We start from the raw sequence: 27,439 nt of genomic DNA, 5'->3' as shown, positions 1-27,439 counted from the left end.
CTAAAGAAACCCCCAAAAACATGAAGAACAATCATTAAGGAACATATTTACATATTTAGAGTTACTGCAACACCAACACTGGGTCACAGCTTCAGTGTCAGTCGGTGACTTTTGGTCTGCAACAGCAGCAGAACAGACTTCTCAGTCTTTTGAAGAAGCCCTTTTTCTTCTTCTTGATCTGACGGTCTTCGGACTTCATTATGGCTTCAGGTTCTGGAAAAGGTTCCTCAAAGGGAACATCAGGAACCGGCCCAATTTCAGAACAAGATCCGTTGATCATATGATCTTCACCTTCAACACAGGATTTGGACTCGCCATAGGGTTCCTCACAGGGAGCGTCGGGCTCTGCAACACTTTCTGACAGAGCTCCTTCGATCGTAAGGTCTCGAGTACTCAGACTGGATGCCCTTTCAGAAAGAAGTTCCTCACAGGGAGCGTCGGGCTCTGCAACACTTTCTGACAGAGCTCCTTCGATCGTAAGGTCTCGAGTACTCAGACTGGATGCCCTTTCAGAAAGAAGTTCCTCACAGGGAGCGTCGGGCTCTGCAACACTTTCTGACAGAGCTTCTTCGGCTGGTGGAACATTTGCCACTGAAAGGCCGTCAGAGGAGCGCTCACCATTTGTGCTCTTCACATCAGGACTTGAAGGGGGCTCAAAGATTTCACATATCCGGATCCTTGCTACATCAGCAATGGTCTTCAGCAACAGGGGTGCAAAGTTTGCAACTTGGATAGACAGAATTTCTTCAGGAAATTTCTGTCTAATCTCCGTCAGGATGCTGTCGACCAGATCGTCTCGGATAGAGCGGGTGAAGACGGCCTGTGTTTCCATCGCCGTGAGGCTCTTGGAGACACGATCTAAAGTGGCCTTGGTGACACTGGTGGAGAGGATACTTAGACTCTGGGAGGCCATGTTTAGGAGGGGACGAGGAGGAAGCTCCCAGAAGCCCTGGAGAACGCGGGGAACTACCTCGACCACTACCTCCTGCGCGGTGAGCAGTTTGCTGTTAGGCTGTTCCTGCTGCTTCTTTTTCAGGATTTCAACGTAATCCTTCACCGCGCTGAGGAGTTTAGGTGCTCTGTAGAAAAACATGATAAGAGTTATCTGTTAAACATATTCAAAGCATCATTTAAATATTGAAACACTGTAGCTGGACTGTTAACCCTGTAACCACCTTTGTATCATACATGAGTTTCTGAGACCTCGATCTCATCAACATGATCAATACTTGCTATAATTTCTAAATGTTGTGGACAAAACTCTTTTTTAGTCTAAAGTTAACATTGTCGTTAACAAAAAGTTGCCAAAAACACCCAGTGTATCAAATGTGATACAAAAAATAAATACACAATAAAAGTAAATCATACACAACATGACATAGCAAAGAACTCATGTGTGGCTTTTGTTTAAAGGGTTGATAAACATCTCAGTTCCAAAGAATCTGAATTTTCTGGCTGTTTTTTGATGGGTTGGGTCTTACAGGGTTAATAACTGTATGTTACATGTGACTCACTGAAATTTAGGAGGTACGGCCTCTGGGAACTGAAGAAGCAACCTGGCTTCAAATTCAACGTCCCTCATTTTATTGCTGACGTTCACCGCCCACACCTGAAACAGAAAACACATTTACAGTGCGCTTATGTGTAAAGGTTATGTGCATGTAATGAAAAAAAAGTCTTGTGGGTTTTCTCGTCTTACCAGCCTTAGAAGAGGTTTGGCTTCCTCTTCGTCAAAATCCTCTAACTCAAACTCCCACAGCCTTCAAAAGAAAGCAAAGCAGAGGTTTTCTCTCAGCACTTACACGTCATCACAAACAGACTTTCAGGCGTGACAGTAACTCACTGCTCTCTGAGCGTCTCCCTGCTCTTCTCCACCAAAAGATCTCTCAGATCTTCAGCAGTGAGGTTCGGTGGAATTAGATCTTCCTGCTGAAGTCTGAGAAACTCCGTCATTATCGCAACCTAAAAGTAAAGGAGACATTTAATCACCACCACTCTCAGGTCCTCAGAAATGACCTGATATTTTCTGTCAGCTTTGGTTTGCATGAATCTGGGTCTAACCTGAGCCTTGTAGCCCGGAAGATACCAGCAGATCTTTACAGCTGTTTCATAAATCGGTGTGTTGAACAACACCTGTCAAAGAAATAGCAATTTAGTCATTGTTACTTAAAATGATTCTCAGTTTGTCAACTTTTAAAACGACATCAAATTCTTCAAATGACTGAAATGCAGTAAAAGCAAAAGCGTCACATACCCTGATAGGCTTATAGATTCCTTGACTCTTTTCCATTTAAACGTGTTCAAATCAAAGTCAGGAAGAAAAACGTCAACTGCTCTCCAACGATGGCGTACGGGGGATCTGGACCTGAAAACGCTCTCAGCTCGGTGGTCTCGCACAGATGAGCTCTTTTGACAGTCTGATGTTTATTTATGAATGCAGAATTTCTTGAGCAGTCACCATGGAAACTTGATGCAGCTTCATGTTGTTAAATTAAAAGTAAACACTGTGTATTTTGCACTACACTCCACTAAACTTATCATATAAGTAAATAAAGTGTGGGTTAGGTCCTTCCTGTGGAAAGAGCCACACAAACCGATGGATCAGAAAAGACAAAGTCAGCTACAGCATGCCTTTTCATATTATGTGCCTGCTTATCTCCATTTCTTTACAGTAGATGGGAACTTTTGCAGTAAAGCAATGGCTTACAAACAGTGGACTGTGGACTAATGCAGACATCTGAAGCCTGACAGCAGCTGGTATATACACAGCTTTGGACAAACTGGCCCTTTAAACAGCCCAGAGGAAGAAGAGACCTCTGCGTTATCAGTGCAGCCTAAAGCACAATAATAATAATACTATTAATATGATTTTTAGAGCAATAATGCCCCAAATACTGAAGTCATTAATTACACATCCGTCATGCTTCACAGGAGGTCAGGAGTGACCGATGAACATGATGCTACATTAGAGTCTGTCCTATGAGTTCAGCAGGAGGAGGTGAACCCACAGCTGGGACCAGTTCTCTAGTGGGTCCAGTATCATACTTGTGTTCATCCTGGTCTGAACCTGGTCAGAAGAACTGACTTCACTTTTGAAAATTCAATACTTATAAAAGGTAACCCCAAACAGTCTACAACGGCTGTTTTCTGTCCACCGAAGCAAATTTGATTGACGAGGTTTTTGTACCTTCACTTCTCCAAAAAGCAAATAAAGAGATTAAACAAAGATTTACTGAACGACCGTCAGAATTCCCAGAGCTAACGTAGATCGCTTTATGCTCTTGAGTCAGGAGGGATAAGAAAAGTGACTGCAAACATTGTGGAACGATTCATAGCGTTTGATTGCTTGTGTGAATGTATTAAACAGGAAACCAGGAGCTGCAGAAACCCAGTAATGCTGAAGACGCATGCGTGTGCGTTTATTACAGGTTTTTCTGAATGCTTAAACCCTAACTGTGATTCTTACAGCACAATTCCTAAAACTATTGACACTTATGGCAAAACCACTCACTGAGTGTGCAAAACTAAAAGCACAAACACTGCTTTGCACTCAGTTTGCCATTTTGTAACACACACTTTGCAAACCTGTAGCTACAATCCACTGCACAGCACTCTTTTTGCAGAACTGTAAACACAACTCACTGCTTTGCACTCAATTTCCAAATGATCAACGCACTCCTAGCAAAACTATACACATTTATGGCCATTATTTACACTATTTTGTCAACTGTCTGGCACACTGCCACATGTGAAAGCTTTTTTAGATAATTAGTTCACTTTGCAATCAGCCTAAGCACTATGATACAGGTAAGCTCTGTGTGTGGAGTACAATGGAGGGAGCAGGAAGAGTGAGAGGAGGCCGAGGAAGAGGACGTGGAGGTGAAGAAGTAGGATGAAGAGGACGACAAGGACAAGGAGGAGCAAGAGGAGGACGAGGAGGGGGGAGAGGACGGGTAAGAAGAGTAAGAAATAGAATTGCTGATGACATCAGAGCTACAATAGTGGACCATGTCATCAACCGTGGAGTGACCCTGAGGGAAGCTGGCCAATGGTTTTTTTGGTTTTTCTCAAACTTAAGTAACTGAAACCTTTCATTGAACTACAGCAGAAACAGATTGGAAATGCCAAGTTATTCTAACACTAGTGGACTTGTTAAACAAAACATTTGTTTCACTTCTTTCTCAACATGCAGCACCATTACAGTTTTTACCGAATGCCTAAACACTAACTGTGAATCCTGTAGCACAATTTCTAAAACTAGTCAGACTTATAGCAAAACCACTCACTGAGTTTGCAAAACTAAAAGCACAAAAACTGCTTTGCACTCAGTTTGCAATTTTGTAACACACACTTTGCAAAACTGTAGGCAGAATTCACTGCACAACACTCAATTACCAAATTTCCAACACACTCCTAGCAAAAGTATACACATGTATGGCTATCATTAACACTAATTTGCCAACTGTCTGGCACACTTTCACATGTGAAAACTTTCTTAGATAATTCGTTCACTTTGCAATCAGCCTAAGCACTATAATACAGGTAAGCTGTGTGTGTGGAGTACAATGGAGGGAGCAGAAAGAGTGAGAAGTAGAGGAGGCCGAGGAAGAGGACGTGGAGGTGAAGAAGTAGGATGAAGAGGACGACAAGGACAAGGAGGAGCAAGAGGAAGACGAGGAGGGGCGAGAGGAAGCATGTTCACTGCAGACCACGTAACCCATATAGTCATTATGGCGATTGCAAATAATCCTATACTTGGAAATAAACACTTGTGTTTGTTTTGATGTGTTTGACTAAACACCAGTACTTGAAGTTTGGATCCCTCCATGCTTATGGATCTATGACAGAAGTATGAGCTCAAACTGACATAGCCTACCTTGTGCACAGGGAAGGCAAAAGCCAGATACCATCAGTGTGCAGTTGGCGCATTGTGTGCTTAGTAGATGATGGCTTGTGTGTACTGTTTGATACGGAAACACCATTTTTACAAAGGTGTGAAGAGTTAATCTAGCTGTGTTTGCTTTTGCAAGAGAACTACAATGTTTTGATTATTGGGTGACAGGTTTTCTTATTTGTGTGAAGAGTTTTGCAAAATTAGCCAATAGTTACAATAAATGTGCTCAAGCAATCAGAAAAAACTGTAAGAACAGTGGACCAGCATAGTTGGTCTGCATGAGCACACTTACTGCAACAGTTGTACATGCTGAAACTGGTTGCTGGCAGCTGATGTGAAGAAATGTCTGGACACATCAAAAGTTTTCTTTTTCATTTTCTTCCTCCCTTGGATAACATACACATGGCAAATAAAAACATGTAACTAGGGTGACGTGAAGTGTGTATCATCAGGTTTAACTCAAATATAATGAGGCTGTCCATCTGTGAAGTAATTGTTCCTTCAAAAACCACTGTGACAACAGATTTTATTTCATTCATTTGATGGTTTTCTATTCTGTATACTGGAACTTTTTAATAGCCCCCCTGTCCACACATCCTTGACATGAGACTTTCTGCAGAGTTGCACATGATGAATGCACACAAAACTTAAAGTGTTGCTGTCATATTTTTTTGGATGTGGTTTGTTGTCATAATCAAGAACGTGTCTTATTTTTTTATTTGTGTTGTTGCTGATCGGCCATTGGACTGCTGAGCCTGCAGTGAACAGCCAGTCACTGACTCTTGATGCTAGAGCAAGGACAACTGAGCTCTCTCTCTCTCTCTCTCTCTCTCTCTCTCTCTCTTTTAAATAAATAATACGTTCGAGCTGTTTATGTTTTTGACTTGTTATGGACTCTGACTGGCAATGGGAGGGCTGGCGGACTCATATTATGGAGGTGGAGGGTAGACACATTTTGTGTGCAAGAGACCACATACTACAGTGGTGATTGACACAGACTTCAATGGACATTTAGGTGAAGGGAACAGAGGTTATGAGGTGTTGGGTAGGTGTGGTGTTTAGGAGAGAAATCTAGAAAGACAGATGTGGGGCAGATTTTCCAAGTGGAAATGGCCGTGGTGCACACATACTTCAAGAACAGGGAGGAACTTGTAGAAATATATGAAAGTGGAGGAAGCTGCACACAGGGCAACTAAATATTATGCAGAAGGTGAAATCAAAAAGACAGGAGACAAGGAGGTGTCAGGGAGAATGCAGCTATGCAGCATCAAATGGTAGTTTGAAGGATGAGTTTGGACATCAAGAAGAGGAAGTGAGTGAAGGCAGAGACATGCAGGAGTATAAACAGGCTCTGGGTAGTAGGGAAGACTTACCAGATGGCTGGGATAGTACAGCTTTATTGAGATAAACTGCCAAGAAGGGGTTTGACGACTTCTCTGCACAGAAGAAAGGGAAAAAAGAAAAGTGATTTTGAAAGTATTTGAAGGAAGAGATTTACAAAGAAAAAGAAGTGTAGTTAGTGAAATGAAGAAAATAGACCAAGAAACTGGGAGGCTAGGCATGTAGCAGAAAGAGGTGACAAAGGAAAAGGCTCAGTGCCACGTATGTGAAGCTGGACCCCAAGGAAATGAGGGAATGAGACTTGCTAGGCAGAGAGTGAGTTTGAATGGATGTTCAAACCCAAAAAAAAAAGATATATTCACATAACATAGATTGAAAGAAGCTGCAGGTGGCACAGCAGCTTTAATGTCTTCCAGACAGGAAGTTTTGGAAAGAAATATCATCATTTCCCAGATTTTACTATCTTAGTGTTCTGTAACAAAATCACTGTTGTGCGCATGGTGTTAGAGATGATGATGATTACAAACAAACTTAATGTGCTAGTCGTGCTTTTCTTGAGGGATTTGTCCTTCGACCAGTTTTCATGTCATTGGAATCATTTGTATTCACTGATTCTGGCACTTATTTCATCAAACCAAACTCCAAGTAAATACTTTCGGCTTTTTGGTTTTGTCAAACGAACTAATGTAAAGAATGCCTGGCTGTGCACTACACCACGCAGTGGGAATTTGTCTTCTCCAGTTAAATTCAGGATTAACTTGCTTTATAACACAGACCTCAAAAGTAACCGTTATAACCCCAAACACAAGAAAATGTGATCTACAGCACAGTGAGAACTGGCAACGCTTATCTGGAGGGGTCAGAGTGAATGAACTGGACACCTGTAGAAGCAGGATTTGATTTCCACTGATTTCCTTTCTGATCTGATACCAAGTAAAATTCAGGGTGGTATCGACGATACTGATCTGATACCGATACTCTGAACAAAAACTTATTTTTTTTACTCTATCTTTTATTTTATCTCAAATTATAGCGTCGTAATGATCACAGGACATCAGATTACTTGTTCTTATCACTTAATGATGCAGAATTATCATATAGAAATGAAAAACCTGAAGTTGTGGCTATTTGTTGCCTGCCTGCAGCATTAAAGGACTCTGTGAGAGACGTCTGTCTCGCCCTGGCAGCACCTCTCCCTCTCCTCCTCTTCAGTTCGCCTCAACATACGCTCGTCATATTCTGTGATGTGATTCACTCTGAGGTGTTTGACCAGGTCAGCGGTGTTACCACAACACCTCACATTCTTGCCACATGTATGGCAAACCACGTCTCAGCTGTTCGTGGAGGTAAAATACGTCTGCACATGACTCTGTTTACGCTCAGCCATTGTTGTGAGTGTGCACGCCAAGGGGCCGGACACAATGACGGGTATCGGAGGAATCGATATTTCAGTATCGATCCGCACATCACGAGTCGAGATACGTTTTAAACTGGTCCAAAAAACAAATGCATATTTTCCCGAACCACTGTTCCTTGACTAAGGTGGATAACGTGATGAGGTCAAGGAAGGGTGTGACGGAGATTTGATTGAAAAACTTTGTCGTCCGTTAAAGTTTCACGTTGGCTTTTTCATCTTGAAAGCCCTCTCTGCTCGTGTCCAACCCGTGTGAACAATCACAGATGTGAGAAATGTAAACAAACCGTCCGCAGAACGCTGATCAGGTTATTTTAAGCGCAAGAAAACAAAAACGTTGCGCTCACCGTCGGCGTCACGGACGAGGCCTGGGGGTCCGGGCCCGTCCACAAAGGTCATTGTAACACAAATCATACGATTGCTAATGAAAATGCTATAAAGCTACATCGCAGATAAGTCTCTGGAGTAACAATCAAGGCCATGTTAGTTATTTGATGAATAGTATCTGTGCCACTCATGGCGCATGACTGAGGAGGACGTTGACCTCTGCAAGTCAGGAAAGTCTGCTACTCATTGTATAAATATGAGATGTTTTTCAAAAACCAGCCATCATCTCGGGAGGCTGACTCCAAAGTACCATCTCACTTCAAACTTGCAAAACAAGTCGAGTCGATGCGAGCGCACTGCTTGTTTCTAGTTAGTCTTTAAGGATGACAGCATTAGTCTGCTCCTTTGTATGAAATAAAGTGAGTCGAGTCCATGTGGTCTGGCACCCACCCACATTTCTCTGCTAGTGATCCATGAGGACTCCACCTTGTTGCCAGTTCTCTTGTGTGGAAGCTTCAGGAAATGACAGCTTCACTCTGACGTGTGTGAGCTGTGTGAGGTCTGTGGTTAGAAGTTTACAGTGTTTGCTCTTTGTGTCGTCTGTAATATGCTCTATGGCTTTAAAAAAATGGCCACATGTTTCTGTAGCTGAATTTGTCCATCTCTGACCTTCTGAGGCTGTATTTTCAAATAGGGACGTTCTGACTTTTCTTCACCTTGTACTTCATTCTGCAAATGTTTTATACTCTATTAGAGTTATTACATTATTCTGTTATGCTATAAAATCAACCCCCATATAAGATCGTACTTAAGAAATACATTTAAAAAACCTTCCTGTGCAAATAACCCAAGTTATCTAGAAGAAATAAAAACTGCACCGCAAACCAAACTCAGGTGTTCGACCTGTTGAGCTCGGGAAACTAACTGGTGTTTCATTTTAGTGAGTGCTTTGTTAGATTCCTTCATTTGAACCAAATGAAGTTGATTAAAGTTGATGCATTGATGTGTTTGAAGTGTTTTGTTAGTTGCGATGGATCTCCTGCTGTCTTTTTTCCTCATTATTAAAAGAGGATTTCTTTGAATTTCAAACATCCATTTCCTGTTTATCTGGTCCCGGGTCACAGGTGCAGCAGTCTAAGCAGAGAATCCCAGACCTCCCTAAACAACCACTTCCTCCAGCATATCCAGGACAATACTGAGGCATTCCCAGGCCTGCTGAGAGATATAACCTCTCTAGTGTGTCCTGGGTCTGCCCTGGAGACTCCTCCTCATGGGACAGGCCCCAAACACCTCACCCAGGATATTTTTAATGAAAACATCACAAATAAGTCGTCAGGTCTGATGGTCACATTTGTGAGATTCAACCACCATAAAGCAGAGATCACACAGGACACACTGTGTAACCCTCAGCTCAGGTGTGTTCAGGACATTTGCTTGGAAGAAGCCGTCTGTGGATAAATCCTGCTCTCCACCTCAGCTGTCAGGTTTATCCAGAGAACGGCCGTCCTGACTTCCAGCAGCCCCACAGTCCTCGTTTCTAATAAACTGGCATCACTGAAATGAACTGTCTGCCTCGCTGTTCAATAATCTGCTCTTTGCCAATTTCCCAGCAGAAGCTTCCACTCATATCAGCATTTTTCTGTGATTCTCACATGAACTAAACATAAAAAGCTGAAGCCAACCTCAGAGTTCCCCGTAGTGAGGAAGAGTTTCCTCTGAGCCACAGCTGAGTTTGATGCGTCCACAAAGGAAGACTGACGGGAGGACAGACTCTGGGAGAAAGGCAGATATTAAAAGATATGAATACAAAGTACGCTGCAACAAACAGGACAGCAGATTATGAAGAGCGGTTAGACCTTCATGTGTCAGTCATTGAAATGTGATCAAAGTTACCTGTTTGACATCCTGATAGAAGAAAATCAGCTTCTTGGATCCGTTTGCAGCAAAGAATTCATGGATCAGACTGAACTGGAAGAATCAGACATTAATGACTCAAAGGTTCAACTCTGAGGAAGGATCACGTCTCTGAACTTACTCTGTCATCAGAGACGATGGCGTCTTCCACCGCCGCCTCCTCCAGGCTGCCGGCGTCGGCCAGCCTGCTCATCAGGTATTTATGTCGGGCATCCAGAGCTGCCCGCCGTTCCTCCTTCACGGCTCTCGCCTGTTTGGCTACTTCTCTCCTCGCCTCATTGGACAGCAGCATCGTCCTTTTACCAGACACCTGGAGAAACATCAGCTCAGTCTACAGACGCAGAGACCAGTGAGAGCTTGGCCCAAACATCTGCAGGTTTCTGAGGACCACGTTTGACCCTGACTGGAGGCATCGATTCTGAGTGTGACTGCCTAAACTGAGCTACTGTCCCCCCTCCACTGAGACGTTGTCCTGTGATGTGTCATGGGGGGAAGTGTTCCTCACGGTTGGACTCGTGACAAGTTCAGTCAGTTTATTCAAACTTTAAAAAGACGCATTTTCAGTCTCTGGATTTCAGCAGAAACAAATGTGAACACAGCACTTTTTGATTGAGTATAAAAGGATGAAAGAGTCAGTGATTAGTAACATTGTTGCTGACTGATGCTGTTGTAGAGCTGTCTTTGGATCCTCACCTTCCTGGAAGCCTTCCCTGGATTGCTCATATATCATTAACTTGTTTGTGTTCAGTAGAATCAGGTGTTGTGGATGCAGGTCGTAGCTGTGTGAGGCCTGTACAGTCAGCGCTGTGTGAGCGCTGTGTAACGTTAGCTTAGACTTCTTTCTGTTGTTATCATCCTTCAGGTTAATGTTGTTTTCATTATGCATCACAGGAAGTGTGGGTGGCTGTTAGCCTCACAGCTCATGGAGAGTTGCTGCTGCTCTGCCTCCTTTTTGATGTTTCTGCTCTTTGTGGCTTTGTGTTACTTTGTGTCGTGTCTGAAACAAAGTGAGTCCATGTTACTAACTGTAGTCGGCTCTCTGTCTCGTGCACAGCTGACTGTTGTCTGAATGAAAGTGTTTTTGTACTTTGTGTAATCTGTTGGGTCTTTGAGCCCTTTTTAAACAGCATATGAGCCATATGTATGTGTGTATATGAAAGGTTGTTTGTAATACATCAAATTGTTGCTTATTCTAGAGCTGCTGCTGTGCCTGATTGGTCTACTCGCTCTAAACTGAAGGTTGACTTGATTCTTTTGGTTTTTTACATTTTGTCAATAAACCAACTTCTTTATGATTTGAACGGCGTCTCTGACGTGTCACAGGCCTGTCAGCTTTCTTGGTGATTGGTATAGATTTGAGCTTCATGCTCTGGCTGTTGTTGGGTTTTCCTCTTTCATATTAAAGCTTTTGTCCTACATTTGGCTCTAAAGTCTAATTCTAATCCCAGCACTGTGTCTGGGTGTGTGATGCTTGTTTTCCTGCTCTTTCTCATGAAACAGTCACAACATTCTCAGTCCAACTTTCACTCTTTGCTGCGTTTGCTGCAGCTGCAGTGAACATGGTGCCGTTTGCCTTTAAGAAAGTTGTGCACAAAGGCTTTTTCTCTAGCAGACAGCTGTGTGGCTAAAAGTCAGATCATTTTTTACCACCTCAGTCACACTGGACTGAAACAAGAGTGAAACTAGGAAGAATCAGAGTTTGTCCAGTGACTGCACTGATTTTCTTCATATTCACAAACTGATTCTAATTGCATCAGCCAGCTGAAGTCATGTGACTAATGGCTCTCAGCTTCTGTCCTCCTATTCGCCGGTGTCCTTCACCTGTCACACCTGGTCAAGAAAGAGTGAGAATGTTCAGAGCTTTAATGGAAAAGAATATTATTACATATAAAAGGCCTCTAACAAGTATTGTAGTGTTAATCAGGATGAAGTCCATCATGAACACTTCAGAGTGGTTCAGACAGTCGGTGTTTCATCCACAGAGCCTCCAGTCTGCATATCAAAGGATCCTGAGGAATGACAGTGAACCCCGAGTTCCCCTCATTACATTCATGTGTGTGACTGTGAGGAAAAGGTGATTGTATGAACGTGTGTGAGCGAGTGAATGAGGCTTGTATCAGAGTGGAGATAATGTCAGCGGCACAAGCTGGACGCTGCAGGTGTCACATGTGAATCTGTGCATCAGTGTCTGCACCTTTGTGGAGGTGAAGCTCAGGAGGTTTGGATTTGTTCAAAGCTCTGTCTGCTCCATCTTTCTTTCCCTCAGGCCTCTCCAGATCAGGAAGGAGGTCCTGTTCTCCTTCTCCCTCCTGGATTTCTGGATCCAGGGAAGGATCAAAGTCTCTCAGCCCAGCATCAGAGCTTCTGGCTGGGGGAGGACTGGAAGTTTCAGCTGGAGGCTGAGAGCCTGGATCTGCCATCTGAGTCACAATTCAAATATTCTCAGTAATCTCAAAAAGCAACAGAAAGGTGCCATTTTCATGAGCAGTGGGTTATCCAGCAGTTTGATTCATGTCAGCAGCATTTAGTTTGTAACTGCTGACTCACCTCTGGCTGTGTCCTGCTCTCAGGGTCACAGTGGACACTGTACCTTTGACCGAAGCTGCAAAGACAGTCAGCAGGGGTCTGGATGCATTCAGCACCACGTCCTTGTTGGGCAGACACCTTCAGTGACAGGACAGACAGTCCAAAGTAAGGAGACGTGGGACACAGTGAAGACACAGAAACAGAAACCAGAACTATAATCACAAAACAAACTCAGAAACATAAAGAGTGAATCAGCTGATTCAGTGTTTGTGACAAAAACATGGATCCTGGTTAATAACTTTTATTTGTTTGTTTCTGTATTATTTTGTGTATCGTTCTTATGAGCTGTTGTTTTGTCAGTGAAATATTATTTCATTGTTTTAAGCTTTTTGTTGACTTTGAAGTGCTTAAGTTGATATTTTTGAACATTTAATTTGTTCGATTATTGTCGAGTCGATAAAACTGTCAAACGCACAGCTGCTTCCAGCACGGCCGGAGGAGAGGTGGCCGAGCAGACGCACAACACACACAGCTCACAGGTTTGCATTTCTAGATATTGCAGATGTTGCAGAAATTGAGAGTAAAGAACTCAGAGATCCAGCGCTGTCTCCTGCCCCTTATTTATACACCACAACACAACGACAGGCGTAACTCACACAAACGGGTAACATGAGGCTCAGATGCTTTGGACGTGTTCACATATACTGGACACAGAATGATGAAGATGGAGCTGCAGGAAGGAGGAAAAGAGGAAAAACACAGAAAAGATTCACAGATGTGGTGAAAAAGGACACGACAGCTTCTGTTTGTTAGTTTGGTTTTTCTTTATTTGGTAAAGATTCAGAAATAAAGAGAAGATCACATGTTGGAATATTATATTAACGTTCTGTAATTACAACAAGTTGTAAAATCTTTCCAGAGTGAGACAGAGACTGTGCAGAGACTGTAGAAGGACAGAGCAGCAGCAGAGCAGTCCAGATACACTGATGATCCTCTGTCAGATCCAGAGGGACACACAGGGCTGATGCTGGACTCTACATTGTGTCTGACAGTGGAGCTGTTCTCAGAGCAGTTCACTCTGCAGCACTGACAGTCATCTGCACTTCATTCCTCTGTCAGTCACTGCTGGATGAAGCTCTCCTCTCCACCTCCCAGTAACATGGCCCAGTCAGAGCGTCTCTACACACAAGCTGCTGCTGCTTCAACCTCTCTGGATCATCAGGACACAGCTGCTCCTCTCTCAGCACACACACCGTCCTGTTTACCATCATCACCAGCTCCACCTGCAGAGAGAAGGAGGAAGAGCAGAGGAGATAAACGAGTGTTTCCAGAGACTCTTCATCAGCTGTCAGTCAGTGATGCAGCACATCCAGTATAAAGAGCAGCAGGGACGTCAGTGCTGGGACTGTACTAGGACTCATTGTTGCTTCACTTTTTCTAATCTTTGGATTTTTATTGAAGTTGCTGAAAATGTTTTTCCCTCCTAGTTTGAGTTTGGACTTTCATTCATTAGAAGAACCTTGGTGTGTCCACTCTGAGCTCTGTAGGAACCCCAACAACAAGCCCAACAATCCAGATGGACGGTTCCAGCTGTTAACTGGAGGAATTCCATCCAAACATCTGCTCTCACTAAATTCTTCCTCACCTACAGACTGTGTTCTTCACTGCTTTAAACTTGGAAATCAATGCAGTCATTGGTCTGCGTGCTGCTTTGTTCAGAGAGCTGATTGGCTGTTGACAGTGTTTGATCAGAGCGTGTCAGCCGTTACTATGGTGACCATAAAGGTGAGAAACAGGAAGTGTTTGTGTCCAATCCTGAAGCCTGTCACCGTTCTCCTCTCACAGCTTCACTGAGAAGCTGCAGCTTTACAGGAAACACTGGATCTTTGTTTCATACTGACTGTGTTTAGTACAATACTGCTGACAGCACCACCCACTCACTCCATCACTCTACTTACACCAGAGTCTCCAGTCTGTAGTCTGGACTCTGCTGAAGATCAGACAGCTGCTTCACATCTGGATCCTTCAGGTTGTAGTTGTAGCTCAGGTGCAGCTCTCTCAGATGGGAGGGGTTGGACTTCAGTGCTGCTGCCAGATAATCACAGCTGATCTTTGACAAACCACAGCTCATCAATCTGTATAAAGAATGAAAGATGTAAGTTTATTAGACAAAGTGCTTGAAATCATTCAGTGTTTCATCATCTGTTCAGAGCTGAAGAAGGTTCAGAATGTAGAAGTTTAGAAAATGGAAACTCCAAACAGCTGAAGCCAACAGGAAGCAGCTTCAAACAGGAAACTGTGCAGAGTTTCAGACTATATGTCCTGATGCAGCCAGTTGGATTTTGGAGATTTGAATCTCTGTTCTGTGACTAAGTCCTTGAATCATTTCTTCCAGTTGGTCCAACAAGACAGACTAAGTATTGGACATGTGTTGTGGCTCCATCAGGGGAGCTTCTAAATGTGATGTGATGGCCCCTCTGGGTCTGTCAGGTCACAGCACTGAAGAGAGCTCAAACTGGGCACACAGCTGTTCCAGTCTGGACCAAAGACTCTATACTGGGACTGAGGGACTGCTTTGACTGCACCCACTGGGACTTTTTAAAGGCTCATGTTCTCACTTAGATCATCGATTTCTACTGACATTTCTTTCTGGGAAAAATGGGGATTACTTTGGAAACAGGAAGTATTTTCCCCAATAAGCAGCCCTGGATTAGTAAATCACTCCAACATGTTCTCAGGCAGAAGAAGCTGTCTTGTTATGAGGGAGAGAAGAAAAAGATTGAGGCACAGAAACCTGTTGAAAGAGAGATAAAGCAGCTAAAATCAGGTGTAAAAGTAAAGCAGAGGATGAGCTGAATAAAGGACACTCAAGGCTGGCTTGGAAAGGAATGAAGTCCATGGTGGGGATGCAGGACAAGGAGCAAAGATGAATGTGATGCTGAATCAGCAGAAGACTTGGACTCATTTGATTCCAGCTTTGATATCATTGATTTCAATGAAGAGCTTTGTGATTGTAGCAAAGGGCTGGTAGCTCTGAGAGTCCCACTGATGAGGTGTTTGTGTGGAAATCTCTTAGTGGGACCAAAGAGAGAAAAAGCCCTGGTCCTGATGCTGTGGGAGGGAAATGATTGAAGTGTGCTGTGAGGAACTGACTGGGAGATTTTCACACATTTTCCAGTCCTCCTTGGAACAACAGGAAGTTCCCAGCATATGGAAACAAAGGTTAAGTGTCCTATGGCACTCAGTGATGATGGTGCTGTGGCCCCACCACCTCCACCTCTTTGTAAAGGAACTAACTGTAATCTGAAGCTTCAAATGGAACTAAGACTTCCTCCACTAGGTGGCAGTGTCTGATGAGAAAGTGTTAGTGGAGCTGGCCTGGAGTCAGAAACAGGAAGATGCAAGATTTGGGCTGAAATGGGCAAAAGTGGTTAGCACTAGTGCCTTAGAGCAAGAAGGTTGTAGGTTGAAGCTTGTTGGTCAGCTGGGCCTTTCTGTGGAGGTTGGATGTTCTCCCACAGTCCAATGAAATGCTGCTTAGGTTCATTGGTGCTTCTACATTGGCTGTAGGTGTGGATGTGAGGGAGTGCTTCTCTGTTGCTCTCTGTTGGCCCTGTGATGGACTGCTCACCTGTGCAGGTGGACCACGCCTCTTGCCCTATGACAGCTAGGGCACAGGCTGCAGCCCTGTGAGCCTAAGCTGAATAAACAGTTAGCAAAAATGATCCATAGATGGCCTGAAATCCCCCAGTTAGCAGTTTGGTAGATAGCTATGACATGCTAATCCCATCCAGCAGCTGTATTCTACCTGTAAGCTGATCCCTGCTGAGCCAAAGCACTTTTTCATATACAAATTACAACCTTTAATAGAAACCTATTGGTCAGCATCTTATTAGCCTGCTGTTAGCTTCATTCCACAGAAAACTGAGAGAAACTAACAGAGTTGATAAAGAATAAAGAGAAATGTGCTGATTTAAAGCCTTTGAAGTGCTTCAGATGATCTCTGTCCACTTCTGTCCACTCATTCATTCATGTAAGCTTTCTAATGCAGCTTTGATCTTCACAGTCTGCTTGATGAAACTCATTCTAACCCTGAATGTCAGAGTGTTCCTCCTTCTCTTTCCCATCATTCATGCTGGCAGTGGAGGAGATTTGGATGTTGGACTGTGTTTTGGGTGATGTGTGTATGTTTGTGTTGGACTGCTGTCTGTAAAGCAAACGCACATTTTGCTTTGGATTTCAGTGTCAGACAGACTTTAAGGTGCAATGAAGAGTTTGAGAGTTTCACAGTGAATTTTCCAGTGGAGGATTTTTCTTCTTCTTTGAAGGTTTGAAATGTGAACATTGTTCTGCTGCAGTCAATGGACTAAACCAGAGAAGAAGAAAACAGACTTTACCATGAAGATCCTCAGTGTGGATCAGTATAATATCAGCCTGATGTCTGCAGTTTAGTGTCAGCACAACTTTCACATCATATTCATCTCAGCACAACTAAAACATGCTGACTGACCTCAGAGTTTCAAGTTTACATCCTGGACTCTCCAGGAAACCACACAGATGCTTCACTCCTGGATCCTGCAGCTTGTTGTTGTTGAACAGGTTCAGCTGTCTCAGATGGGAGGGGTTGGACTTCAGTGCTGCTGCCAGATAATCACAGCTGATCTCTGACAAACCACAGCTCCACAATCTGTATAAAGAATGAAAGATGTAAGTTTATTAGACAAAGTGCTTGAAATCATTCAGTGTTTCATCATCTGTTCAGAGCTGAAGAAGGTTCAGAATGTAGAAGTTTAGAAAATGGAAACTCCAAACAGCTGAAGCCAACAGGAAGCAGCTTCAAACAAACACAACAAGAGAAAAAACTCTGAATGTTTCACATTAAAGTCGTACATTTCTCATAAAAACAGGACAAAGACTTGAAGAAGTCGTGTTTTTCCTTCCAGGAACCACATGGCTTCACTTTTAAAGGTGAAGTGTGACAGAAATGGACATATTTGAAGTCCAACACCTTTTTTCAGTCACATTATTAAAGCAGACAAACTACAAGCTCATTTTCATTCCAACAAGTCATCTTCTTACCTGGACTAACAACACTGGTCTCTATGTGCAGCTGGCTGTGAGACCAGTGCTCAGGGAGCGTCTACAAAGTGCAACACTGAAAGAACATCACACACTCATTTGCTTCCAGCACTTTCACACAAACATCTACTGTCATTATTGTCACCAAACTCGGTGGATCCTTTATTGCAAATTCAAATGGGATCAAATGGTCAGACAAAAGAGGGTTATGAGGAAATATGATGAAATGTTGTGTATTAGCAGCAACTTATTGAATCATTTTCCTCAGAAACCAAACAAAATGATTGACAAACATGTTTTTACAAACTCAGTGTTGGACTTGGATCAGCAGGATAAGCTGATGTTTAAAGGCATTTGAGTCTCTCTGTATGAGAGTCCAGTTCTTACTCAATATTTATGGATGATGTTCTTTCAGTGTTGCACTTTGTAGACGCTCCCTGAGCCTCACAGCCAGCTGCACATGGACCAGCTGACATTACCCAGCATTAGAGGCGGCTGTAAAAAATTCATGTTCCCATTTAAATTGTCTTAGAAATGAACTTTTAAAGCAAGATTGGAATATTGTATATGAACAAACAGAAGTTAATAAAGCTTACGAAGGATTTTTAAGAACATTTAACACATTACTTGATAAAAACTGCCCAGTAATTGAAATCAATAGGAAACACAACTATGCAGGAAGACCATGGATGACAAAAGGACTACAAAATGCCAGCAAAAAAAAGAATACCCTATATCGAGAATTCATAAAAAAGAGAACAATAGAAACTGAAATGAAGTATAAAACTTACAAAAATAAATTAACTAATATAATGAGATCCTGTAAAAGAGAGTATTACATTAAAAGGTTAGAACACAATAAAGATAACACAAGAGATATATGGAATGTATTAAACAGAATAATCAAAAATGAATCAAGGAATAATGATTACCCTGGGTACTTTATAGAAGGGACAAGAAGTATTAATAACATGGAGGAGATAGTAAATGGCTTTAATGAATTCTTCGTAAACATAGGGCCAAAACTGGCAGAAGAAATAAAGGTTGATGGAATAGAAAGGGACACTGGTGAAAATATTGAAAGGAATAGTAGCTCAATGTTTTTAAGAGCAGTGGAAGAGAAAGAGATTTATGACATGGTTAGAGGACTTAAGAACAAAACCAGTACAGACTGGAATGATATTGATATGGTAATGGTAAAGACAGTTATTGATGGTATCGTAAAACCATTAAAATATATATTCAACTTGTCGTTTCAAAAAGGAGTTTTTCCACAAAAAATGAAAGTTGCTAAAGTTATTCCCATTTACAAAACCGGTGAAAGACATCATTTCACAAACTATAGACCAGTGTCAATACTCTCCCAGTTCTCTAAGATAATGGAAAAACTCTTCATAAAAAGATTTGACAGTTTTGTGGAAAAATATGAATTAAGGACAGATAGTCAGTATGGGTTCAGAAACAACAGATCAACAGCTTTGGCACTGATAGATTTAATGGAAAAGATAACGGAATGTATGGATAATAAGAGGTATGCGCTCGGAGTTTTCTTAGATCTAAAGAAGGCGTTTGATACTGTTAATCATGAAATTCTATTAAAAAAACTGGAAAAGTACGGGTTTAGGGGAGTGGTTTTGGAATGGTTAAAAAGCTATGTAGGGAATAGGCAACAATATGTACAAATAAATGAATATAAATCTAATTTGATGGATATAGCTTGTGGAGTACCTCAAGGTTCAGTACTGGGTCCAAAAATGTTTATTATGTACTTAAATGATATCTGCAGAGTATCGGAGATTTTAAAGTTTGTAATATTTGCAGATGACACAAATATACTGTGTGCAGGTGGGGAATTGCCACAGGTTTTGGAAATGATCACACAGGAATTAACGATATTAAAGAAGTGGTTTGATATAAATAAATTATCATTGAATCTCGATAAAACCAAATTTATGTTGTTTGGAAACCAAAAGAAAAACATCGAAGTAGAAATATGTGTTGACAATGTATATTTAGAAAGAGTAAATGAAATAAAATTTCTTGGGGTGATCATTGACCACAAGCTCTGTTGGAAGCCACACATTACTTATGTTCGGGGGAAATTGGCACGGGGCTATGGAACGCCAGGACTGCCATAATGAATTAATTAAATACACCATTAAATAATTAATTAAATGTGGCAATAATTAATTAAAATTGGAATTAATTAATTAAATAAATAGTTATGATATATGTAATTAATTAATTATTGACACATTTAATTAATTATTTATGTATTTCACATTTTAATTAATTATTGACACATTTAATTAATTAATTATTGACATATTTAATTAATTATTTATGTATTTCACATTTTAATTAATTATTGACACATTTAATTAATTATTGACACATTTAATTAATTATTGACACATTTAATTAATTATTTAATGATATATTTATTTATTTCATTTTGGCAGTCCTGACGCCTGGCTCTCATCATGAAATAATTTTATCTGTCAGCCTCACCCATCAAACTCAGGGGGCGGGGTTAACGCTGATCGAGTCAAAACCATTGCTTTGGCCTGGTGGCCATTGTTTCTAGCACACAACAACCGGCATGTGGAAGCTAACAGAACTGAGCTTTGAAAAACCCTGTTTGTGTGTTACCAAATACCGTTTTAATATTTTTTTAGCCGAGAATGTAGTGGTTTAATCTTCATGTGTCTGGTCGGTTTGTCAAGATACAGCCTCTTTGCAAAAGTGTTTCGATGATTTCGGAGATGTCGTCCCAGTCTCACGGCAAAGCGTGGGATAGACCCGCTCGCCTCGCAAGCAATCCCACCGACAAAGCGCAGGCCCCGGTACACAGCTGTAGTAACCCCCGCTGACTTCTTTTACTGAGGTTATATTTATCGGTGTTTTATTTCCTGATGTTCTTATGTGTCCTACGTGTTTCAGTCGCCAATTCTGAATTATAACTAACATTAAAAACATGTTGTGGTGGGGCGTGGTCTGCGGGGCCGTGCGGACGCACCTGCACGGCATCCGCAATCACGCCCGCCGTGTTAAAACACGGGGACTCAGGGGTTGGTGGTGGTGTGGTGTGATGTGAATCAAATAAAGTTGGCTCTGAACGTCGCTCTGTGGTCCCGCCGTGCCTTATTCATGCCACATTGGTGCCGAAACCCAGGAGGCGGCATGGCGGGTACCTACCAGAGCCAGGAAAGGAAAGAGCTGGCCGAGATGGTGGCCGAAATAGCGGCCACCCAGCGGAAGCAGGCGGCGGAGGTGCGTCGCCAACAGGAGGAGCTGCGGCAGGAGAGCGAACGCCACCTGGGGAAGATGGCAGAGCTGGCAGCGCTGCTCTGGGCCTGGGCGCCACCCCCACAAGTGTGTCTCGAGGACAGTGGAGGAGCCGTGTGGGTCACCTCGGCAGCCGGAGGTGGTGGACGAGCCACGCGGGGGTCCGAGCCTGCCGGAGGAGGAGGAGCAGCAGCCGGGTGAAGGGCTGCTCCTGCCGGGAGCGGTGGAGGAGCCGCTCCAATCGGAGGCCGAGGACGAGGCGGGCGAGGGTCTACACCTGTCGGAGGCAGAGGAGTCGCTCCACCCGGAGGGGGGCGAGGGGCGGTGCCTGCTGGGGGCGGAGGCGCAGTGCGGGGAGCCGCTCCAAACGGGAGTGGCGGAGGCGGTGGCGGAGCAGCTGTGCGGGGAGACGGAGGTCCCTGCTCCAGGGCAGCCTGTGCAGCCGGAGTTGGAGGCAGAGGAGCGGGACAGCCCCGCTAGGCCGGGGATCGGCGGGCTGGCTAGTCCAGCCTCGCTGCCACCAGTCGATTCTGCGCGCCTGGCGTCTGCCCAGCCGCCTGTGTGCAGGAGCACACGGCCATGCCGGTGGGGCCGTGTCCGCTTGCTACGCGGCCGACCTCCGGACCAGCTTCGCCGTTGCCGCTGGATGCGCGGGCGGCCACCAGAACGGACGCTTCCCCGTCGCTTGGTCGGGGGCTGGGGCGCCGATGTGTAGGGGCCGAGTCTCGCCCCAGGTCGCGGGGGGGAGTAGGTTTGGCCGGATCACTCCCCGGCCTCAATCGGGCGATGGGGGTATGTGGTGGGGCGTGGTCTGCGGGGCCGTGCGGACGCACCTGCACGGCATCCGCAATCACGCCCGCCGTGTTAAAACACGGGGACTCAGGGGTTGGTGGTGGTGTGGTGTGATGTGAATCAAATAAAGTTGGCTCTGAACGTCGCTCTGTGGTCCCGCCGTGCCTTATTCATGCCACAATGTTTAAGGAGGAGAGAGAGCAAATCTGTTTAACATCTGATCTTTGGGTTTTTGTTCAGTAATCAGCGTGACCTGTGTATAAACACATAAAAGAGATAACGTTGGTGTTTCCGTCATGTAGTAACTGCTGGCTTTAACTGTACAAAGGTTGTTCGACACTATGAAACACATACAGACTTCATGATGTTCGGCTAATATTTTTATTGTGAATATTAATCATGCTGACCTCGCTCTGTACACCACGCAGCGAGGTCAGCATATCCACGATATCCTCAGCTCCATGAGTTTCCCAGCTGACTATCTAACTGCCAACTATTCCAGAGACGTGAAAATATACAGCATAAAGAAAAGTGTAAGAGACTCAGCAGCAGATTAGAATTACAGTTATACATTTAATAAATCACCAAATGAATCCAAGAAACGAGCAAACCTGTTCCGACAATTTGAATTTGTATTCCCTCAGCTGCAGACTCGCTGCTGTTTAAATGTTTGAAAAGGAAGATTAGATATAAACAAACGTCAAACATAGACTCAGTCTGCCTTCACATTTGATATGAGGCCAGCACGTATAGTGGCCTCAGCAGGCTATTACTGAAATACACGTGCTATATCATAAACTATGATATAAACAGGGAGGTCCTATTAACATGTTTAGTTTTAAAGGACACCTTCCTGCCTTTAGTCTCATTCATGAGCAGTATTCGTTTTCTTCTAACATCCAGAAGTCTGCACAATGTGTTTCATAGTTTGTAACAAGCCTTTGACAGGTAAACATAACATGACCGAAAAAGCAAAAAAAAAAAAGAGAGAGAGAGAGAGAGTGTTGATATAAGAAGAGAAAATTCTCTCAATTATGGAGACAGGCAAATGGTTCATTTATGTTTGATGTGTGTTTATTCCTCCCTAAATATCGTCGGTGAAGTTCGCCATGCACGTCAGATTTTCCTGCGCATTTTTATACCTCTGCCAACAGAGAGAGAAAAAAAATCACATTCTAACAGACAGCTGGTGCTTAGAATACAGTTGAATAACTATTAAAAAACAGATGATATTTAGATGATAGTTCAGTCTAACACATGTGCCAGTGGTTCATTAAACGTCTGTGAAACTATGCAGTTATGAAACGTAACTTTAACCTCAGCCAAACCGATTTGCTCAGTTGTAAATAAAACAGCGAAGTAAACGTGACCCGACAGACAGAACCTGAGTGAATGAAGTCCAGCGTTTAACCACTGAGAGCTAAAACTCAGCTGAGGTTTGAAAGCTGTGTGCTGGTGATTGGACATCAGCCGCTGATGAAGCTGTTCGCCTATAAAGTGCTCTGTAAGGAAACAAGCTCCAGCAGCTCTGCGCTCGGGGAAAACACTATATTTACTTATCTTGTGCAGAAAAATGCGCTGACATTGCGTTATATCGAGCACCGGCTGCCCAGTTAAACTGTGACTATCACCAGGTAACTAGGCGTGTTTCTTGAATTAGCAGCAGGTGTTAAACAGCTGACAGATGAGGAGGAGGATGCATGCAGGTAAACTGAGGGTCTGCTGAGCTGATCGCTGGTTTCGTGAGAAAAATGTCAGCTCGTTCTTTATGTTACAGAAGCACAGAGACACAAGACCAGGCGGAAAGAGACGATCGTTCGGTGAAAATGAGAATCTGCGAATGCAACATGTGGAACACGGAGAGTGGAATATGTAAACAAACCGGTTAATGTACCCCCTCGGTGCGCTCTGCATGCTAACTGTTAGCAGAGCTAGTGAAATCTCTGAAAACATCTGAGCACTTTTGCAAGCATGTTCTATGTTGACAACCTGACCAGACATACGGCGCGACATTCGCGGCTAAAACACTGTTAAAAGTGTAGCTGGTGACAGAAAAACGGGGTATTTTAAAACTACACCACCACCATTGCTGCCTGTGATTTGATCTGCATTCTGGGATAACTGGCTGCCCCAAGTCTACACAAGCAATCGATTATCTAGGATCGACCTGTTTTGACTTACTTTGCACGGCAACCAATCAAATGTTAGAGAAGCTGCATGGGCAGCGTTAACCCCGCCCCCTGAGTTTGATGGGTGAGGCTGACAGATAAAATTATTTCATGACGAGAGCCAGGCGCCGGGACTGCCAAAATGAAATAAATAAATATATCATTAAATAATTAATTAAATGTGTCAATAATTAATTAAATGTGTCAATAATTAATTAAAATGTGAAATACATAAATAATTAATTAAATGTGTCAATAATTAATTAATTAAATGTGTCAATAATTAATTAAAATGTGAAATACATAAATAATTAATTAAATGTGTCAATAATTAATTAATTACATGTGTCATAACTATTTATTTAATTAATTAATTCCAATTTTAATTAATTATTGACACATTTAATTAATTATTTAATGGTGTATTTAATTAATTCATTATGGCAGTCCTGGCGTTCCATACGGGGCATTGCCGTCCTGGGAAAAGCAAAGCATATGTTGGATCAGAAAGCACTGCACATTTTATACTGTGCTTTACTACTGCCATATATGAGCTACTGTGTAGAGGTCTGGGGAAACACATACAAAAGTAACACACAAACAATAACTATAATACAGAAAAGGGCCATTAGATTAATAAATAATGTAGGGTACAGGGACCATACAAATGCACTCTTTGTCAAAATGCAAGCTATTAAATTCCAAGACTTGGTGAAGCTTAAAACAGCGCAAATAATGTATAAAGTCAGAAATAAATTGCTTCCCAAAGAAATCTGTAAATTGTTCATAGAAAGAGAAGGTGGGTATAACTTAAGAGGGAAATGGAATTTAAAAATACAAAGTGCTAGAACAACTTTAAGAACTATGTCAATCTCAATTGCAGGAGTTAAATTATGGAACAGTCTAACAGAAGAAATAAAAGACAGTCAAAACATAAAACAGTTTAAAGTAAAATATAAAAACCTAATTTTAAATAAGTATAAGAATGAAGAAAACGGGGTTAACCCAGGATGGTAATGTTGCTGGTAATGGTGTTGCGGTTCTTTTTTGGTTGTTTTTTTGTTTTTTTGTTTTGTTTTGGTTTGTTGTTTTTCCATAACTTGTGTATCTGCAAATATACACATTCTGTATTTTTCATATGAAAGAAACTATACTGTGGTGGGGCTTGCTAATTTCTTGTTTTTGATTTATGTATGTTATGTTTTGTTTTACTTCATATGTTTATATGTTTCATATGTTGTTTGTTTAATTTAAGACAAAAAAAAATTAAATGAATGAGAGGTAAAACTTGAGGGGGTAGGAACAAATAAGCAAATACTTCAGCCTACTCCTTTTCAAACAAATAATGGAATGATATTTTGTAATGATTGTGAAGGCACATGTTTGAAATGTTTGAAATAAAAATGAACTGAACTGAACTGAACATGTTGCTTCATGGTTTGCTTCAGTTTTTGATCGACCGCAGAATATTTTGAAGGTTATCTGCTATAAAAAGCCAGAAGAGGAAAATCTGCTTCATGTGTTTCTGTTTGATCCTCAGTGACTTTGACACAAAGGCCTCTGCTGTGATGATCACACCTCTGATCAAGTCTCACAGTGTCACAACTGATAAATGATCAGAGTTAGAATATTTCTGACTGTCTGCTGTGTGCCGTGACCTTTGACCTGCTAAAGACAGTCAGCTGTGGATTATTCATTGTTGTGTCTGATACTTAGAACTGTGAGGAAGAAGCTACACAGCTAATCAGGGTCCCCTCTCTCTGAATCAGGAAAGGTGGGCAGGTCGCGTGTGGGCCGCGGGCCATACGTTGAGTATCACTGTTTGAAATGTGAACATTGTTCTGCTGCAGTCAATGGACTAAACCAGAGAAGAAGAAAACAGACTTTACCATGAAGATCCTCAGTGTGGATCAGTATAATATCAGCCTGATGTCTGCAGTTTAGTGTCAGCACAACTTTCACATCATATTCATCTCAGCACAACTAAAACATGCTGACTGACCTCAGAGTTTCAAGTTTACATCCTGGACTCTCCAGGAAACCACACAGATGCTTCACTCCTGAATCCTGCAGCTTGTTGTTGGAGCTCAGGTCCAGCTCTCTCAGATGGGAGGGGTTGGACTTCAGTGCTGCTGCCAGATAATCACAGCTGATCTCTGACAAACCACAGCTCATCAATCTGTATAAAGAATGAAAGATGTAAGTTTATTAGACAAAGTGCTTGAAATCATTCAGTGTTTCATCATCTGTTCAGAGCTGAAGAAGGTTCAGAATGTAGAAGTTTAGAAAATGGAAACTCCAAACAGCTGAAGCCAACAGGAAGCAGCTTCAAACAAACACAACAAGAGAAAAAACTCTGAATGTTTCATTTTAAAGTCGTACATTTCTCATAAAAACAGGACAAAGACTTGAAGAAGTCGTGTTTTTCCTTCCAGGAACCACATGGCTTCACTTTTAAAGGTGAAGTGTGAAAGAAATGGACATATTTGAAGTCCAACACCTTTTTCCAGTCACATTATTAAAGCAGACAAACTGATGATGACATCTCTGGGGTCTGATTAATAGAAAAAAAATGTCTTTGAGACCTTTTGTAACTGACAAACTCTTCATCTGCTAACAACACTGAGTTGAATCTCCATGGCTGATAGTTGGAGCAGGCATCAGGAATACACATTGAAAAAACAAGAGGAGAAATCACCAGAGTCTTATAATCACATTCTGTAACTAAAGGGAGACGTTTTTCTATACAAATATATGTTTTATGGACATTAGAAAAAAAAGAGTATTGACGTGAAGCAGGATTATGAAATCTCCATACATCAGCCAGCCCATAATTATCAAGAAAGCTCTGAATGACGCATGCTGACTTTGGACTAAGTGTACTTTTGTGTGAACTGTGGTCCATAGCAGATAATGAGCAGTTTAGGTCTCCCTCAAAGATGATATTGTGTGATGACATATTGGGGAGCCGCGCAAAGACATTAGTGAAAAATCTGTGATCGTCCCAATTAGAGGCGTAGATATTTGCTAAGATCAAATGAAAACCATAAACTATATTTTCTGCACTTAAAATCCTGTAATTTTCTCATAAATCGACAGTGCGCCTTATGGATGAATTCTGGTTGTGCTTACTGACCTCGAACCGATTTTATGTGCTACACGGCGCTCAGAAACCTTTCAAAAGATGTTTTGGTACGACTTTGCTCAGCTACGAGGCCGCACCGCTTGATGGATTGTTGGAGCATTACAGCTACGAGGAGCCTCGCGGAGTGATACGTACTCTGCTTCAACGTAATATTACTGTATTGAGTGTGTATAAGGACCATAAATGGCACCTGTAAGAGACACGGTTACAAAGAGGGTTTCAAACTCCAGGCTGTCAGTCACGCAGTAGAACCTGGGAACAGAGCAGCTGCTTGTTATTATGCTCAGCGTCTGTTTACATTTTGACTGCACGATTGTGAGCTTTTTGTTATGCACAAAAACAACATTGTTTTCTTTTATTTATGGAGCATTATTATTTAATAAATGCTGATCATTTATTCCTGAGTAATTGTTTCATGTACATCTACGCTGTATGTTAATAAATGTGCCTGTGTGAGATTTGGGACACAGCTTTGACTAAGAACTCTCTTTTTGTTCGAACTTTCTGGCTTCAAAAATATCGAGATATATATCGTATATCGCCATCCAGCT

General features: G+C 42.3%; 2 protein-coding genes across 3 annotated transcripts in view; both read right to left on the bottom strand.

Annotated features, from left to right (window-relative positions):
- Window positions 1-27,439, bottom strand: part of LOC113016963 (NACHT, LRR and PYD domains-containing protein 12-like) — a 405,899-nt gene that overhangs the window by 256,419 nt on the left and 122,041 nt on the right. The window contains exons 6-8 of one of the 2 annotated variants that reach the window (XM_080296779.1): window positions 16,927-17,103; window positions 14,375-14,551; window positions 13,222-13,699 (exon numbers count right to left, since the gene is read on the bottom strand). The exons of the other annotated variant lie outside the window; for it this stretch is intronic. Coding sequence (XP_080152905.1) covers window positions 13,687-13,699; window positions 14,375-14,551; window positions 16,927-17,103 — 367 coding nt within the window. The 3' untranslated portion in view covers window positions 13,222-13,686. Of the gene's footprint in view, window positions 1-13,221; window positions 13,700-14,374; window positions 14,552-16,926; window positions 17,104-27,439 lie in introns of those variants that run through there. 2 annotated transcript variants of the gene reach the window in all.
- Window positions 98-1,613, bottom strand: LOC113017486 (uncharacterized). Its single transcript, XM_026160638.2, has 2 exons — window positions 1,515-1,613; window positions 98-1,079 (listed from the first exon to the last, which is right to left on the bottom strand). Exons 1-2 carry the CDS (start codon window positions 1,580-1,582, stop codon window positions 98-100), a joined length of 1,050 nt encoding a protein of 349 aa, XP_026016423.2. The 5' UTR covers window positions 1,583-1,613.

Source organism: Astatotilapia calliptera, chromosome 23 (genome assembly GCF_964374335.1).
Source record: "Astatotilapia calliptera chromosome 23, fAstCal68.1, whole genome shotgun sequence".
Lineage (NCBI taxonomy): Eukaryota > Metazoa > Chordata > Actinopteri > Cichliformes > Cichlidae > Astatotilapia > Astatotilapia calliptera.
Note: the sequence above shows the minus strand (reverse complement) of the source record. Positions and strands in the feature narration are given on the sequence as shown.